This window comes from Lycorma delicatula, chromosome 3 (genome assembly GCF_047948215.1).
Source record: "Lycorma delicatula isolate Av1 chromosome 3, ASM4794821v1, whole genome shotgun sequence".
NCBI lineage: Eukaryota > Metazoa > Arthropoda > Insecta > Hemiptera > Fulgoridae > Lycorma > Lycorma delicatula.
The window spans coordinates 97,947,338-97,964,046 of record NC_134457.1 but is presented as its reverse complement, the minus strand read 5'-3'; the positions used below and the strand labels follow the sequence as shown (position 1 = coordinate 97,964,046).

The following is a 16,709-nucleotide window of genomic DNA, read 5'->3' as shown; positions in this document are numbered from 1 at the left end:
TTAATTTTTTGTCATAAAAATTCTGTAATAATTTTTAATTGGTATCCTCACTACACTGTCATTTTTTAACATTACCTGTTACTTTACCTCAGATTCTGTGCCATAAAGTATCTAGATTTTAATTTCATTTACCTATTTTATGTAAGCTATTTATTGTAATTTCAGGAGATAATTTTCTTATTTATTATTCAAAAGACAACTAGTAATATCAATAACTTACTTTTAATATATTCAAATAACATGCCTGAAATAGAACAGTTGTTATTTATGAATTTGGAATGAAAATATGTATATCATCATAGGTTATTATGTTCTGAAAAAATGTTAGTATTGACCTGAACTGGACATATGTGAACCACCTTAAAAACAATACTAATAATTTTTTAAAAAATTCCATATATACCCAATATGTATCGTGTATTTTAATACATAAGATAATTATTTTAAAATAAAACAACAGGTAATTGGTACTTCTCGGGACTTAAGAGGTTTTATACAATTTATATTTCATGAAATTTAACACTTCATTTAATGACCATCATTATTTAGTGTTAGAAATGTTGAAAATATTTTAAATATTTAAAACTGAATTTTTTAATTCCACTAACTAATATTAAATCTGTTACTTGACAAGTTTGTATGCACGTACTACAATTGCATGGTTAATATATGAAAAAATCCTTCATTATATTTCATAGAAAGAAAGGGCACAATGTTCTATAGATAACAAATAAAACATAAAAAAAAATTAGATACAAAAATAAAATAACATGATTTCATTTTACCTTGATTTTACAAGAATTAGTAATTCTGAGAATAAAATGAGACATATTTTTTTCTCAAATATAAGGTAATTGCATTCATTTTATTATTGTATTTAAGAATATTTTATTTAAAAAATAAATATTTATTATTTACAATATTTTATTTAAAAAAAGTATGAAAGCAAGCTTGAAAACTTATTTTTTATCTATAGTAAAAAAATTAAATATTGGATGTATTCTCTCTTTCTGCATAAAATGTTAAAGTTGTAGAATTAAAATTCACAAATCTTAATTACTGTATATTTTTATTACAAATTCATTCTGTTTATATTAAAATAAACAATTATTAAAAAGACTGACAATTGTGATTGTAAATAAGGAAATATAAAGTAAATAATTTTTTCCATTTTTATGTAACATAAAGCACAATTAATAAATGTTCAGATGACTCCCATTTATTACTGTAATTAATGGTATTGAATACATATATAAAAACACTTTGAATCATATAGAAATAAATAACCTGAATTAAAATTAATAAATTAAGCAAAGTTCATCCCAAAACTTGGCAAACTAAATCATACATACATATATATATTCTTGGTTTTTGCTTTTTGCACAATTTAATCTAGTTTCATGAGCGCTCAACATATATCAACCTGACTTGCATCATGGAAACATTTAATTAGACAACAAATAAAAACAGAAATAATAGTAAATTTAATTTATCTAAAGCTGGTTTCTATCAAAATAAGCTCAATGTAAGTAATTTAATCAACGAAGATTCATAGCTTTAGAAAAATGCATTTGAAAGAAATGATTGAAAAATCTAACAGCCACCAATCCTGAGTAATACTCTTGGTAGGTTCTTTACACAGGGTGGTGTAATAATTTTTCATCAGACATGAGTTCAACATTGAAAAATCTGTACCTTTCAAATTTTCAAATAAATATGATAAAACAAATAAAATGTAATAAAAGATTATTTCTTTTATAATCATTTAAAGTATTTAAATAAAATATGACTTTATTTAGCTGTCAAATAATGTTGCCATTCACCACTATTTTTAAACAATTTAGTACTACAAAGAATGACACATTCCTGTCCTATTTAAAAATGTTGTAGTTAAAACTAAAAAAAGGACACAAAAGAAAAATAACTACAAATTAATTTCTTTATCTACTGCTAGTAACATTTCTGAAAATGTTATCTACCAAAGATTGATTGAATTTAAACGGCCACATAATTTTGCTATAAAAAAGATCAATCCACAATTATGTAGTACAATTTGTGGATCTGAATAGTTTTTATTCAGCAGAATTAATAAGCAAGGTAGAGAATCTTAGAATAACAGATTTGTTTTGGATCTAAAATTTTACATGACTAATGGTCTCAGTGTACTTAAGCAGAATCCACTTATAATAAGGGGGGTCATGAAACACAGTCTAAAAATGATAACAGTTACATGAGGAGTGTCACTGAATCGGTCACAGGTCCTCTATTATTAACAATCTTAATATTACAAACAGGTTACTCTTTTCATGTGTTGATACAACAATGTAAAAGAGAGAAAATGTTCAAGCTAATCTAAAATAAAAATTCAGAATTAGAAATAATTAGGTTATTTAAAAAAATTCTTAACTAATTTTATAAGTTGAAAACTTCAGAATAGAGTTTATATTATAAAAACTGATAATGGTATTTGAAATATTATTATTTTGAAGAAATTGCTATTGTTTCATGTAATTTTTATATTCAGGGATGATATGTTCTTCTGGATTTGGGATTGGATCATTAGTAAGATAATCACTAAGATAAACTGGTCGTAAACAGTAAATATTTCTGGATGCAAGTAATTCAAAATTAATTCGGCTACTTTCATAACCATCTTCAATAAAACAGTGTGTTGCTTCCAGACTTTTCCTGCAAAAAGAAAACACAAATTATTAACATCAATATACATTTTTTATATTTGTATTAATTATTATTGTTTTAGATTACTAATAGGTCAATATTACAAGAGGCTCTACTAACTCTCAATTAGGATTAAAAAAAAAAGAATTCTTTTTTGTGGTGGGTAATTTGTTAACCAAATAAAACTGATTCATCCTATGAATAATTATAATAAATATGCTACCTTCCATGGTGTAGTGGTAGCATCTTTGTCTTTCATCTTAAAGTTTCTGGTTTCAAATACTGACCCGGTAAGGCATTTTCATGTACTATGATTCTCATGATAATCCATCCACAAGCCTTGAGCTTATGCGGTGGTAAAAAATTACTGCAGCGGTTTAAAATGGGATCATCCTTTTTGTCATTGAACAATGCCACCTTCAATGAACTAGTTCCCACAGACCGCTTAAGAACACCAGGTGTAATTCATTGCAAGCTGTTGGATTTTTTCCTGGGCATACAAAGAAGTGTTGTTATCAGCGCCCAGAGACAATATTACTATATAAAACAATTTAACCAAAGAACACTAAACCTAAAAATTAACTAACATTAATATACAGCAAATAAAATAAAAAATTAACATGTGTAATATAATGAAAAATATTTTTCATACACTATGCCATAGATATAAACTACCTTTGCTGTACTGGCAAATGCCAAATGGCAAAAATTGATGAAAAAATATTATAAAACAAAAAAGGACAATATCACAGGAAAATAGCAAAAATCTAAAACACATTTTAAAACACTAAAAAACACACAACAAAGACTATTAAATATTCGTATACAGATGAACGGCCTTATGAAATAACAATACATTCAATAACATCATCATATTGTTCTTAGATATATTTTGAATGTGTCACTAATTTAAATTTCTGATGTAATGCTATATAACAGACACAGTCCACAAGGATGTGGTGTACTTTTAGTTGGCAGTCACAGCAAACATAAAATGGTGATGTGGACCATCAGTCCACATCATGAGATGTTCACAGCAAGTCTAGCATGCCTTAATCGCAAACAGCAAATAATAATCTCTTCTCAATGGTTATTCCTGCATGAAGAGCTCCATGGTGATCCAATGTTCTTAACTGGACAATGTTTATTGTTGACAATAGCATTACACCATTCTGCCACTCATAATGAACCACCTCTTCAGAAAACATACAAGATCTTCTGAAACAACATGATTAGTGAAAGCTGTAAACAAGCCTCCTTTTGCTGGACGATCAGTGCCCTCATTGCCTGAAATTCCAATATGGTTATGGAGATAGCAGAAGCTCTGTTACATGAATCATTTTAGAGATAACAGACTGTATCTCACAGACAAGAGGTGTCTGGAGTATACGTCACCAATTGCCTCTAAGATTCTCATGGAATCTGAACAGACAAGTACTTGTCAAAATGTTGGGCTAATTATATTTAAGGCCTTATTAATAGCACACAGCTCTGAGATGAAAATACTGACTGATGATGCTGGGAAGGCCAAACATGTACGTTCTATTTCCAACCACAAAAGCATCACCAACAAAATTATTGTTTTTAGAGCTGCCTGTATAAACAATAGCATCAGGTTTCATGATTAACATATTCATAAAATTTTTCTAGTAAGATAACCACATTTGCGTATTCTTTTATGTCGACAAAGAATCAAATAATAATTTATGAGAGAAGGCTGCCAAAGGGAGTAATAACATTGAGCAATAGTAAAAACAGAAGGTATTTGAGGATTTATAGATAAGAAAAGACGATGAGCTCTGATGCCCGCAGAGCAGTAGACCTTGGCTGTTGCTGACATTGATTAAAATGTGAGGTGATGAACATCGTGTCATAGGTCAGATGATTTGATTGCACTTTATAATGCAAGCTACATATTAGCAGATCATCTGGTTTCATCTATACCAAAGAGATGGCTCCAACTCTCCACTAGAATTACCACAGGGCTTGAACAACAAAACACCTGCAGCAAAACAGATGAATGATGAGCTACATCAAGCATCAAAAGAGCGGTGGCTTGTGTGGACGAATAAGCCACACAGCCATAGTCCAAGCAGGAATGAACCAAAGCTTGGTAGAAGCACAACATACATACTCGATCAGCTTCCCAGTTAGTATTAAATAGAATTCTCAGCAATTTTTAGATATTTAACCTTCAACTCCTTTAAATGTGCTATCAACGTTAATCGTTGGTCAATTCACAATCCTAAAAATTCTAACCCGGGTGCATGGTTTAACTAGCTCAACATATATAAACAGTTGGGGTTCAACATGTTCTCTCAATCAGGAGAAGAAATGCATTTAGTTTTTTCCAGGGAAAACGTGAATTCAGTCCGTTTACATTACGAATCTAAATGGGTTATTGTGTTTTGGAGCAGCCGAACGGAAGTAGCCGAAGTATTCCATGTTTCTGTACTGCATTTCTGCTCCGAAGTATTCCATGTTTCTGTACTGCATTTCTGTAAGTATACATCTTTTATATAATAATCCAAGCAATTTCTGGTACCAACTTCTTCTATATCAAAAGAATCGGTTTGATAGAGTGTAAAATACTATTATATTATCACTTTATGTAATGAAAATTACATAAATTGATACTATTATTATCACTAATATTATTATCATATTATTTGATATTTTACTATCAAATAAGCATTTCTTACATTTTTCAATTTTTTTTTAAGCAAGATACTCATAATATAACATCGCTAAATATTATAATGGAATTGATTAATACATTTTTCAATGAAAATAGATTCACAGATACTGAAATATGAGGTACCAGATGTTGACATTTCTGGTCTTATTAAATACACATCTTGATATCCCACTAAACTGTACGCTCGTAAGAAACTTATTTGTTAAAATTTAATAAAAAAAAAATCACATTCAAAACAAGTCATTACAATTAAGTATCCAAACTATAAACTGTAATTACATACTTTTGATCCAAAAGCACTCCTTTCCCTGCAACAATAAGCATGGATAAATTATCTTGTAATTTCTGAGATTTACAATATAACACAGCTTTCATTCCATCGTAAGCTCCTGCATTCTTCCTACATAATTGTAAACGACTCCTCCATCTAAATTCAAGAAAATAGAAAACAAATGAGCAACAACTTTTTAAATTAAATCAACAGGTTAACAATGTATAAATAAAAATTATAAAAGGAAAAGATCAACAGAACAGCTTCAAGCTACATAATTCTATAGTAGATAGAAAATTTGCTTCTGTTTATCTATCTTATTAGTGGTCTTTATATAGATTTTCTGTGTATTTAGGAGGGAATCGGAGTGTGGATTAGACCTTTGTAGTATCAACATTGACGGTGAAAGCTCAGCTTAAACTGTATTTTGTTATGGATATTAGTGATGTTTTTAGTTGAAATTGTACGTTTTGATATTAAAGGAGGTATTATAAAAAATTAATGTAATTATATCAAGAATAATAGAGAATAAGACAAAATTCTCTGCTAATTAGAAATGATCTTCCCTAATCAATCAAAGTAGTGAAGACTGATGGGGAGGCATGTACAGAAAGGCCAAAGTCAAAGAGTGTTTATTATTTATTATCTTGTTTACAAATAAGAAATAACCTAACTGTATAATAATTCTGGTTATTAAACTTTTATCATAAATTTCAAAAGAAAAAAGGAATTATTACTTCAATTTACAGATGAGATAAAAGCTGAAATACAGCAACTGAATGGAATTGTAACAAACAATTTTAAAGATAAAATTAATGACATTATCAGTGAAAAAGAAAGTCAGGAAGTAAAAAATTGAAGAGTTAGAATGAGGAAAGAAAACAATATTGATCCATGGCCTAAAAGAAAATAAACAATCAAATTTACCATTTCTACAAGACAGACTCAAGTAATAAAACCAAGCATTACGCTTAACCAGATTGACAACCTGGTTACCTTATTTGGTGGTTGATAAAAATAAAAATATTACATCCAAAACAAGTCATCAAAATTAAGTATCTAAACTGTAATCTGTAATTACATACTTTTGATCCAAAAGGACTCCTTTCCCTGCCATAAGCATAGATAAATTATCTTGTAATTTCAGAATTTTACAATATAACACAGCTTTCATTCCATCATAAGAGGAGACTCAAATGTTGGAAAAAACTTGAAAATCAAAACTGCATAAGATACTAGCTGACTATATAGATTAAATGAACACAAATGAAAGTTTGTTAAAACATTAAAAACTGAAGATTAAGGAACTTCACAAAATTTAACCTTTTCCCTTCTTCCATTATCCCTTTTCTCTTCTTCTCTTTTTCCATTTTTTTGCAAAAACATTACTTTTCATGTAACTAATATATATTCTGAATATGAACCAAATTGGACTATAAATGCAATTTTTCCAAATATCTTACCCCAGTGCCATCTAGCAGGTCCAAGTAACAAATTATCTGAATATGAGCCAAATCAGACCACAACACAATTTTCAAAAATATCTCGACCTCAGCGCCACCTAGCGGGTCCAAATTAATTCAGAAACCTCCATGGGCATGCGCACAACTCACCAAAGTTTCATTGTAATCAGATGAGTGGTATAGGACAAACATTCATTTTTATATATACATATAAGATAGACCAATGATTCTCAACTGTTTTAGCTCCATGACCCCCAAAAAGTAAAAAAAAATACATAATGAACATTTTGCGAACCCTAACTACAACCCAATGAAACCTAGTAAAAACTATTTAGCTCCATTGCATGTATGAAGTATATAAACATGAACAATTTACAGCTTCCAACTAGATGTGTATGTGCTTTTAATTTGGTCAGCTTGCATAATATTCACTATGAGAACATTACATTTGAACACATTATGCTATCAGCAGTAAAAAAGAGGCATAAGGGATTGTAGAACATCAGTTTAGTTTCGAATGTGAAGTGTGCATCTGGTGATTTTATTTAAGTTTTTAAAAGCATAGTTTCATTGAAAATAATTATTGAGGTTTCAATTTTTTTTGTGTGCAGTCAAAAAGTCTAACTTTTTCTTTTTTTCAATTAGATTCTTATGCAAAATGGATAAATTGTGAAAAAATGAAGTGAATCATCTCCATCCAGTGAATCGATTGGTAAAAAGATAAGATTGTGTACAATGACAGTTATTTAAATTATGGTTTTACCTCATTGGATGGAAAGCCAATGTTTCAACAATATTGCTTTCAACAATACTTGAAAGCATTGTTTTCTTTCAAGTCCTCTCCGATGAAAGTATTAAGAATTTTAAATCAAGAAAATTGATAACATATATTTAAAATATTCTTATACTGATAACATTATTGAAAATATAACTAAATCTATGATAAAAGTAAATTAAACCTGCATACAAAACAAATAACCATATAATAAAAGATTTCAAAAACAGAAATCACACTGATTCATATAATTTAAACATTTGTGTGGAATTAATAAAATAAATTGTAATGACTGTACCACATTTATATAGTAAAACTAGTAGAATCTTTTAAAAACAGATTTCTCGAACATATTAGGCACTATAAAAATGGAAAATTGGGTTTATCAAATGTTGCTGACCACCTCATTAACAATAGACCCTTTATTTCTGGCATTCAAACCAATATGGAAATTAAGAAATATAATATAAATAATAATAATAAAAGTTTAGACATTTTGGAGAAATATTATATATACAAATATAAGAGAAAATTCAACTTGATCAACTTGCGAACAGAATTTGAAGATGAGATACTTATAGAGCTGCAATAGATGGTAGCACTTAATCAGATAAAAAATAATGATATTACATAAACCCAATTTAATTTAAACCCATACAGTACTGTAACATTCACAAGCCAAGACACATATATATTTTCAATTCTGACGTCATATTTTATAAATTAGGTTTTTAATTTCAATAATTTAATTTTTATACATTTTAAAAAAAGTTTTAAATTATGATTTTTAAAAAAGAAAAAAAGTATTATTTTAATTCTTGATTTTCAATTTTAATTTAACTTAAAAAATTAACTAAAAAAAAAGAAATTCTCATATATTATCAAAAAATTCTAATATATATATTATAAGTCTTTGAGTTTAATATGTAGTTTGATATAAAAATTAAAAAACAAAAATTATAACTGCAGATGTGGGTTGCCACAAAAGCACTACAAACGTTATGAAAAAATAAGGTAAGTATCATCTAATTTAATTTTTAGTTTCTGTACTTAGGTGGATCAGTTGCATTATATATATATTCAAAACTGTAAAGTGATGGTAATGGATGTTATGGGGATTTACGAGGAAAGTGTGGAGCCAGTACCTCAGCTTAATGAATGTAAAGTGAAGCCATCGTGAAAAAACTGAAAAATGTACAAGCACCAGAAAGTGACTCCTTTACTAATAAGATGATGAAAATGTCCTACTCAAAATACCCAACACTTAAAAATTTGTTGGACACTACTGTTCAACAGCATATTAGGGCAGAAGAATACCCGTTAAGCTTATACTACCATATAATTATGATCCATAAAAGATACTCAAGACATAAATAATCACAAACCAATAACACTTACCTCAGTCATTAGCAAGAAATTTATAAAAATTAATCTAAACAAAATTAAACATGAACCAAGGGAGCAGCAGGATTTCATACAGGCTTTTCTATATCCATGTTATTAATCAGGTTATTGAAAAAGTAACAGAATTTCAAATACAGATAAACATAGCATTCAGTGATTATCATAGCTTTTGATTCCATAAAACATCTGTTCCTACACAAAGCATTAAGCTCCCAAAATACGGTTTATAAATACCTCAATTTAATTGAAAATATACAATCATCAACTAAGGCTAAAATGTGAAGCCATTGTAAAAGAACTAAAAATGAAAAAGCACCAGGAAGTGATCATTTCAGTTAATATTTTAAAATAGAACATTTTAAGGGATCTTTTATTGCCATCTTTGTTCAATGCAATCTTAAGAAGTAAGAAACTGAAATAAACAGAAAAAAAATTTGAAATTAGTATTGGCAATAGAAGAATAACAAATCTAATATTTGCAGATGATAAGGTACATTTTGCTTCATCTCCTGAAATGTTGAACAAATTGGAAAAACAAGGCCAGGTCGCTGGTTCAATAATAAACAAAGATTGTTCTTCTCAAATGGGGTTAAGAAAGAATTAAAACTGCTAGAAAAGAAACTACATTGGGCAAACAAACAATCTATTTGGGCAACTAGTGAGCTTTGAGTGTAGAACAGAAAAGGAAATCCAAAGATAAGCAGCTGCTTCCTTGTCTCACCTGTGATTCACAACGAAGAGAAGAAGAAGTTTGCCAAAGAAGTTCATACAAATTATCAGTTACTCAATAATCAATGGAAAAAAGCATGCTGGGTATGAAAAAGAAAGAGTTAAATGTGAAAAAAATATGAGAAAATAAGAAATGGGTTGGCCACCTGGCAAGATTATAAAATAAGAGGTGAACAAAATAAGTTACTTTTACCTTTCATAACCTTTCTACGGGAAAAAGAAAAGAGGTAGACAGAAGAAAAGGTGGGAAGAAGATTTGAAGAATGTGGTAGGAATAAAGTGGAATTGGTTGGCATTGGACAAAGATGCGTAGAATACTGAGGGAGTCGTAAGCAAAAATGGCTCAGTAATGGGCCAGGTTTTGAATGTGAAAGATAAACAAATGACACATGGTTAAATGAAGAAATAATTTAACAAGTACCTCAGGTATTACTTTTTATTACATTAAAAATTTGCGAATTTTTGTTTATTTATGCACATCTATAATATAAGAATTTTTAATTGAAACCAAATAAAAATGTATAAAATTTCAAAAAACAGTTTTGACAAATTAACAAATTATAAATGAATATGTTTTAAAATAATTATAGAATTTAATAAAATGTAACTGAGGATGCAGCAGGAACTCGAAAATTGATTCTTGGAATTAATATGCAAAATTAAACTTATCTATTTACTGTGTTTTGGTGGTTTGTTTTTCACTAAAAACAAAAAATACACACACACAACAGGGTGATTTAGAAGGAAAGGGAAAAATTATCTGGTAACTGATTTTAGAGCTTGAAATAAGAAAACAAGTTATACAAACATATATCCAAAAATGCTTTGTTATCGAGTTACAGCTACTGAAAAATTTCACCTGGACTTCAGTTTTCACTGGTGAAATGAGGTCCAACTTAAATTTTGAAGGTGTTATATAAGGGCTGAAAAAGTTCCTGTTTTATTCGATTTTCAGGTCAAAAAACATTAAACAACACCATCAATTTCAGCCCATAACTATCTCCCATAGTTAAACTAAAAATTTGGAGATGAATAACATGTTTTTTTTAGGTTTGAAGTACAATAACTTTGTTAAATGACTACTAAATGTATAAAGTTTATCAAAACTTATAGAGAATTTAATTCTGGGAAAAGTGATGTAATAAATTCTATGAAAAAAAAAACTTTTATTATTAAGAAAAAAAGACAACAAAACCTAACAGAAAAATGCTATGAATTTGTAATAATTTGCTGATTTTAGTGCAATAAAAGGGTTAATCCATTTAAAGTGACCCAAGAATGGTTTCTTGACCAATTAAAAAAAAAACTGAAACTTACCTGCTTGTTTCCTGCATGTCTCACTCTGGACCTTAAAAATATTTTTTTTAAATTTTTTATTTAAGCAGTTTACCTGTGGCGACCATTTCTGTTATGGTGCGGACACCTATTTTTGCGATTGTAAGGGTTTATAGAAAAAAACATAACTAAAAAATTATTGGTCCTAGAAGGATGAAACAAAAAGCAATTTATTTATGCTTTCTCGAGGTAAAATATTGGTCTAGTGGTTTATTTCCTATCTCTTTTCTTTGTATTAGAAAATTATCAATAAAGTTGAACATGAAAAATGGTGAAATTTCACATTTGGTAATTTTTTCAAGAAGCAGGGATGGCATACACAGTTTGAATTATTTTTCTATATGTAGGTATGTATTAGGAGTTTTACCATAAATAATATTAATGGTGATATATTTACTTCCAAAGTTTTATGAATTTCTGAAAACTAATTTTTTCTAAAATAATTAAAATTTTGGCTTCAAATAATTCTGATGGGGCTGGTGATAAATATCTCAAATTTGCACAACTTGCAGTATTTTTGTAGATGTTTATGGCAAATAAAAAAATTTCTTGTATATTATACTAATAAAAAAGTTATAATCTCTCAAAAATCATGAAACATGTGCTAAAAGCAACATAACTTTGATTCACTAAATAAATGCTCCAAGGGAGTTTCTTGTATTCTGAGCAATTTAATACTTTTATACTTGTTACTACAGTTGAGATAGACTTGTTTGAACCATTCAACTGCAGTGTTCAAGTTATAACAGGCGCTTGAAGTCATTTCCAGTCATCAGGAAAATTCATGTTGCAACATACTCATTTATGCAACTGCAGCTTTGCAGTTGCAGACTGGTCAGTCTGACATTAGTCAGTGAGCTGTTCACATCTTTACTGAGCGTCTCAAATTTCATCCTCTGTTTGTAAGTGTTTATTAAATAAATAAGTTTTACTTAATAATAATATATTTGTAAATTTTATTTTATAATATATTTGTAAATTTTATTTTAAAGTAATTTCACATAAAACAATGGAAGAACAATGTTTCATAGTAATTTATGTGAATGAAAAGTGTCATAAAACAGTGTATGGTACACTGCCAAAAAAAACTTACTAAAAGTTATGAATTTAATGATGAAAACCAACAACTTATTTTTTTACATGTTAATCCAGATGTCACTAGTGTTTGTAAATATGAAAAACGTTTTTGTCAGAATCCAGTACCTGTATGGACAGTTCTGTTGTGACCCTTTAATAATTCTTAAAAAATAAACAGTTATGAAAACTTATGAAAAATAACATTAGAGCAAGCTCTTAAAGAACATTTTTCCAAATTTAAATTTAGTTCCTGGAAAGTCTCTTGGTGTTAACTTTATGCTTCAAAAGTATTTTTCTCTCAGCAGAACAAAGAACTATAGGAACGCGAAGACAAGAGCAGTACATTGCCCCACAATATCACAACATTGAACAAATTAGATACTGCTTCTAGCATTTTGGGTGTATCACCTCGATAAAAATTGAAAAAATTAAGTACAGATCAAAGGCCATCAGCATTAAAATTTAAAATAAATAAGGTATCTGAAAAATTAAAGAAGAATCTTGAATTGTGTTTTAATTCAAAAGTTTCTGAAAATGAATATCCAACTCAATCTTCTTCACATGAATATGATGATCTTATTTTACAACAAAAAGAAAAATGTGTTCTTGTTTCTACAGAAGATAAGGTTAAAATTATCAGTTTACTTCCCCAATCTTAGACCAGATCTAGAATAATATCAGAATTCAATGTATCTGAGGATTTCGTTAAGACATAATAAAGAATTAGTTAATGAGCAAGGCAATCTACCAGAGTTAGGTGGTAAAAGTTGTGTTATTTTATAAAGATGACAACAGCAGGCTGTGTCCTGCTAAAAAGGATTGTGTTAGCATGCGTGTTGATGGTGTCAAAGTACATAAGCAAAAGTGTCTTGTTCTGATAAACTTAAATGAATTGTATGTTTCCTTTAAAAGTAAAAACCCTGAGGAAAAAATTGGAAGATCAAAGTTCTGTGAACTCCGTCCAAAATGGTGTATCTTGACTACATATGGGACTCATACAGTTTGTGTCTGCCCCTGCCACCAGAACATCAAACTCATGATTGATGGTTCCAAACTTAATGTTGATTATAAAGACTTAATAGACATCTTTGTTTATGACAAGGATAACTACAGCTTGAATGAATGTGTGTACCAAATATCTAAGTAAGCAGGCAATGTTTGACAGAGTGTAATGTGTTGCCAGATACAATAATATACAAACAGTGGATAACAGCTGATAGACAGCTGAATAATCATCTCTGCACAAAGATGAGTTTTTCAAATCATTAATAGAAAAATTGGAAAAGATGAAAACTCACAATTTCATGTCAAAATTTCAAGCTCAGTTTTTCAAGAAGAAAAAATCAGTATTAGGTGAAGAATGTTTGGTGTTGGCAGACTTTGCAGAAAACTTTTCATTTCTTGTTCAAGATGAGATACAATGCTTCCATTGGGTTAACAGCCAAGCCACAGTTCACCCTTTTGTGTTCTATTTCAAGGAAAATGATGTATTACAACACAAAAGTGTCTATATTTTAAGTGATCACTTTAAGCATAATACAGCAACATTTTATTGCTTTAAAAAACTTTTAACAGACCATATCAAGGAAGTACATCATAACATTAAAAAACTCACTATTTTACTGGTTGTGCTTTAAGTCAGTATAAAAATAAAAAGAATTTTGCCAATTTGTGCCGTCACAAAAAAAGACTTCAACCTTGAAGCCAAATGACACTTCTATGGATCATCCCATGGAAAAAATGCCTGTGGTGGTGTGGGAGTAACAACAAAATGAGAGGTGACAAAGGCAAACCTGCAAAGGCCATTAAACAGATACTAAACGTTGATGAAATGTATTTGTTTTATTATAACCTGAGGTAGCTAAGATTTCAGAAACTCTAAAAGAACCATTTTTCCTGCTGTGAAAGAATTGTTGGTACTAGAAGCTACCACAAGTATGTTCTTGTGTCAAAAGACATTGTAAGATGTTACTTTACTTCAGACTCCAAGAACTATGAAGACCTTCCTGTGACAAGTATTATACCACTTTCACTTAAGAAAAAAGGACTCTATTGGTTGTGGGTATGACGAGAAGTGGTAGATATTAGTCTTGAAAATGATGATGTGCAGGTTCATTTTTTCTACCGTTGGACCATATACATCATTTCAAAAGTCTCGACAAAGTGTGGGAACTGATCTGCAAAGTCCCAAGAAAGTTATCACTTGAACTAACTACAGTGACAGGTTGTTCTCAAACAATTTAAAGAGAATTATCCGAAGAGATATCACAGCTGTTGGTTAACCACACTAAATAATAAACTTTCACTGCTACAAAAACAGACTATTTCATTAAAGAATACTTAAAAATTTTGATACAATTTATTTTTTCTACAACAGTGTTTACAAAAAGAAACCAATATAAAAACAAAAATGAATTCTTGAAAAAAGATGTAGGCTACTCATTGAAATCTCAGTTTGGGTAAGTTTTACAAGAATTTTTGAATCAAAATTGTATTAGGTTACTGGTGTTGGTTAAGTTATAATTAAATTACAACCTATCATTAATAATTTTAAAAAACTATTGAAAATTTAAAAATATTAAAAATGTCAACTTCAACCTAGGGACTAAATATAAAAAATGTAAAGTGCCAAGAAAAGAAACCCCCTTCGAGCATTTATTTAGTAAGTAAAAATGGTATTGCTTTAAGCAGGTTTTTCATGATTTTTTAGTTACAACTTTTTTATTAGTAAATACACAAGACACCTTTTTATTTGCCATAAACATCAACAAAAATACTGCAAGTTGTGCAAATTTGAGATTTTTATCACTAGTCTCATCAGAGTTATCTGAAGCCAAAATTTAAATTATTTAAAAAAAATTGTTTTAAATTCATAAAACTTTAGGGGTAAGTATATCACCATTAATATTATTTATGGTAAAACTACTAATATATAATATCTACATATAAAAAAATAATTCAGGCTGTGTATACCATCCCTGCCTCTTGAAAAAAATTACCATAAGTGAATTTCATCGTTTTTCATGTTCAACTTTATTGATAATTTTCTCATAGAAAAAAAGAGATAGGTAAATAAACCACTAGACCAATCTTTTACCTTGAGAAAATATGAACAAACTGCTTTTTATTTCACCCTTCCAGGACTAATAGATTTTTAGTTATGATTTTTTCCGTAACCCCTTACAATCACAAAAATAGGTGTGTACACCGTAACTAAAATGGCCGCCACAGGTAAACTCCTAAAATAAAAAAAAATAGTTTTAAAGTCCTGAAACACGAACGAAACAAGTGGGTAAGTTTCAATATTTTTTTATTCATCAAGCAACCAGCTTATGTTTTTTGGGACACTTCAAATGGATTGATTGACCCAAAGTTAGAACTTTAAAAAATTAGGAAAAGTATAAAAGTAATATTAAGATTATTTTCCATGAACCAATATTCTTTCTAAATTGAACTGGTTTTCATATAGAATATCTTCCACCTTATGAACTTGTCTAAATTATTCTGGTAAAAGTTTTGGATGCACGAGTCCAGTGATGATGCAGCAGTCTTTGCACATACCTGCTTCTGTCTTCTTGAGATCACAACAATACTTTTATTAAAATCTGAGAGTACACCTGGATTTTAATTTAATTATTTTCTCTCCCTTGAACTAATAAATCTAATTCAAAGTTTGCTAATAAATCGTTTAACTGTACAGTGAATTTAATTTTATGTAAATTAAATCATTCTTATATACATACTTATATATACAACCTGCTACTAACCTAAAAGCAGCATTTGCCACAAGAAACTCCCTCTCAGTCTTTAATGGGGGGACATTTTCTTTACTTCTAGGATTTCCCCATTCAAAGTCTTCTTCCTATAAAATAAAATTCATCAATAAACCCAATAATGAAATAAAAAAATAGATAAGTAACAGATAACAGTTAAAGGTTAACCAGGTGCTGCTTACAATGAAATTTATAAAAGAGCATTTTACAAACATCTCTTAATGTAGGTTGCAGCAGCACTCAAACTTTTGTTTCCACTTTAATATTATATTTCTTTCCCTACACAACACAAATTACAGAATTATTTTTCTGACTTATACATTTAACATTATAACTAGGTGTGTGGCTGAACAAGCACCGATCCTTTACTAAACATGTTGAGGAGGTGGCGAGAAAGGGCAAAAATGTGGTGCAGGTCCTTAGCAAAATCATACAAATGGGGAAGAGGAAACTGTTGACCAGTGTGCACGCTTCAGTAGTGTTATATGGAGTTCCTGTATGGCTG

General features: G+C 29.2%; 1 protein-coding gene across 2 annotated transcripts in view; it reads right to left on the bottom strand.

Moving 5' to 3' along the window:
- Positions 1–1,007: 1,007 nt before the first annotated feature.
- mus101 (mutagen-sensitive 101) overlaps positions 1,008–16,709 on the bottom strand; it is a 100,130-nt gene continuing 84,428 nt past the window's right edge. For both annotated transcript variants that reach the window (XM_075360209.1, XM_075360210.1), the window contains exons 23-25: positions 16,199–16,293; positions 5,661–5,804; positions 1,008–2,688 (exon numbers count right to left, since the gene is read on the bottom strand). In XM_075360209.1, coding sequence (XP_075216324.1) covers positions 2,496–2,688; positions 5,661–5,804; positions 16,199–16,293 — 432 coding nt within the window. In that variant the 3' untranslated portion in view covers positions 1,008–2,495. The remainder of the gene's footprint in view (positions 2,689–5,660; positions 5,805–16,198; positions 16,294–16,709) is intronic.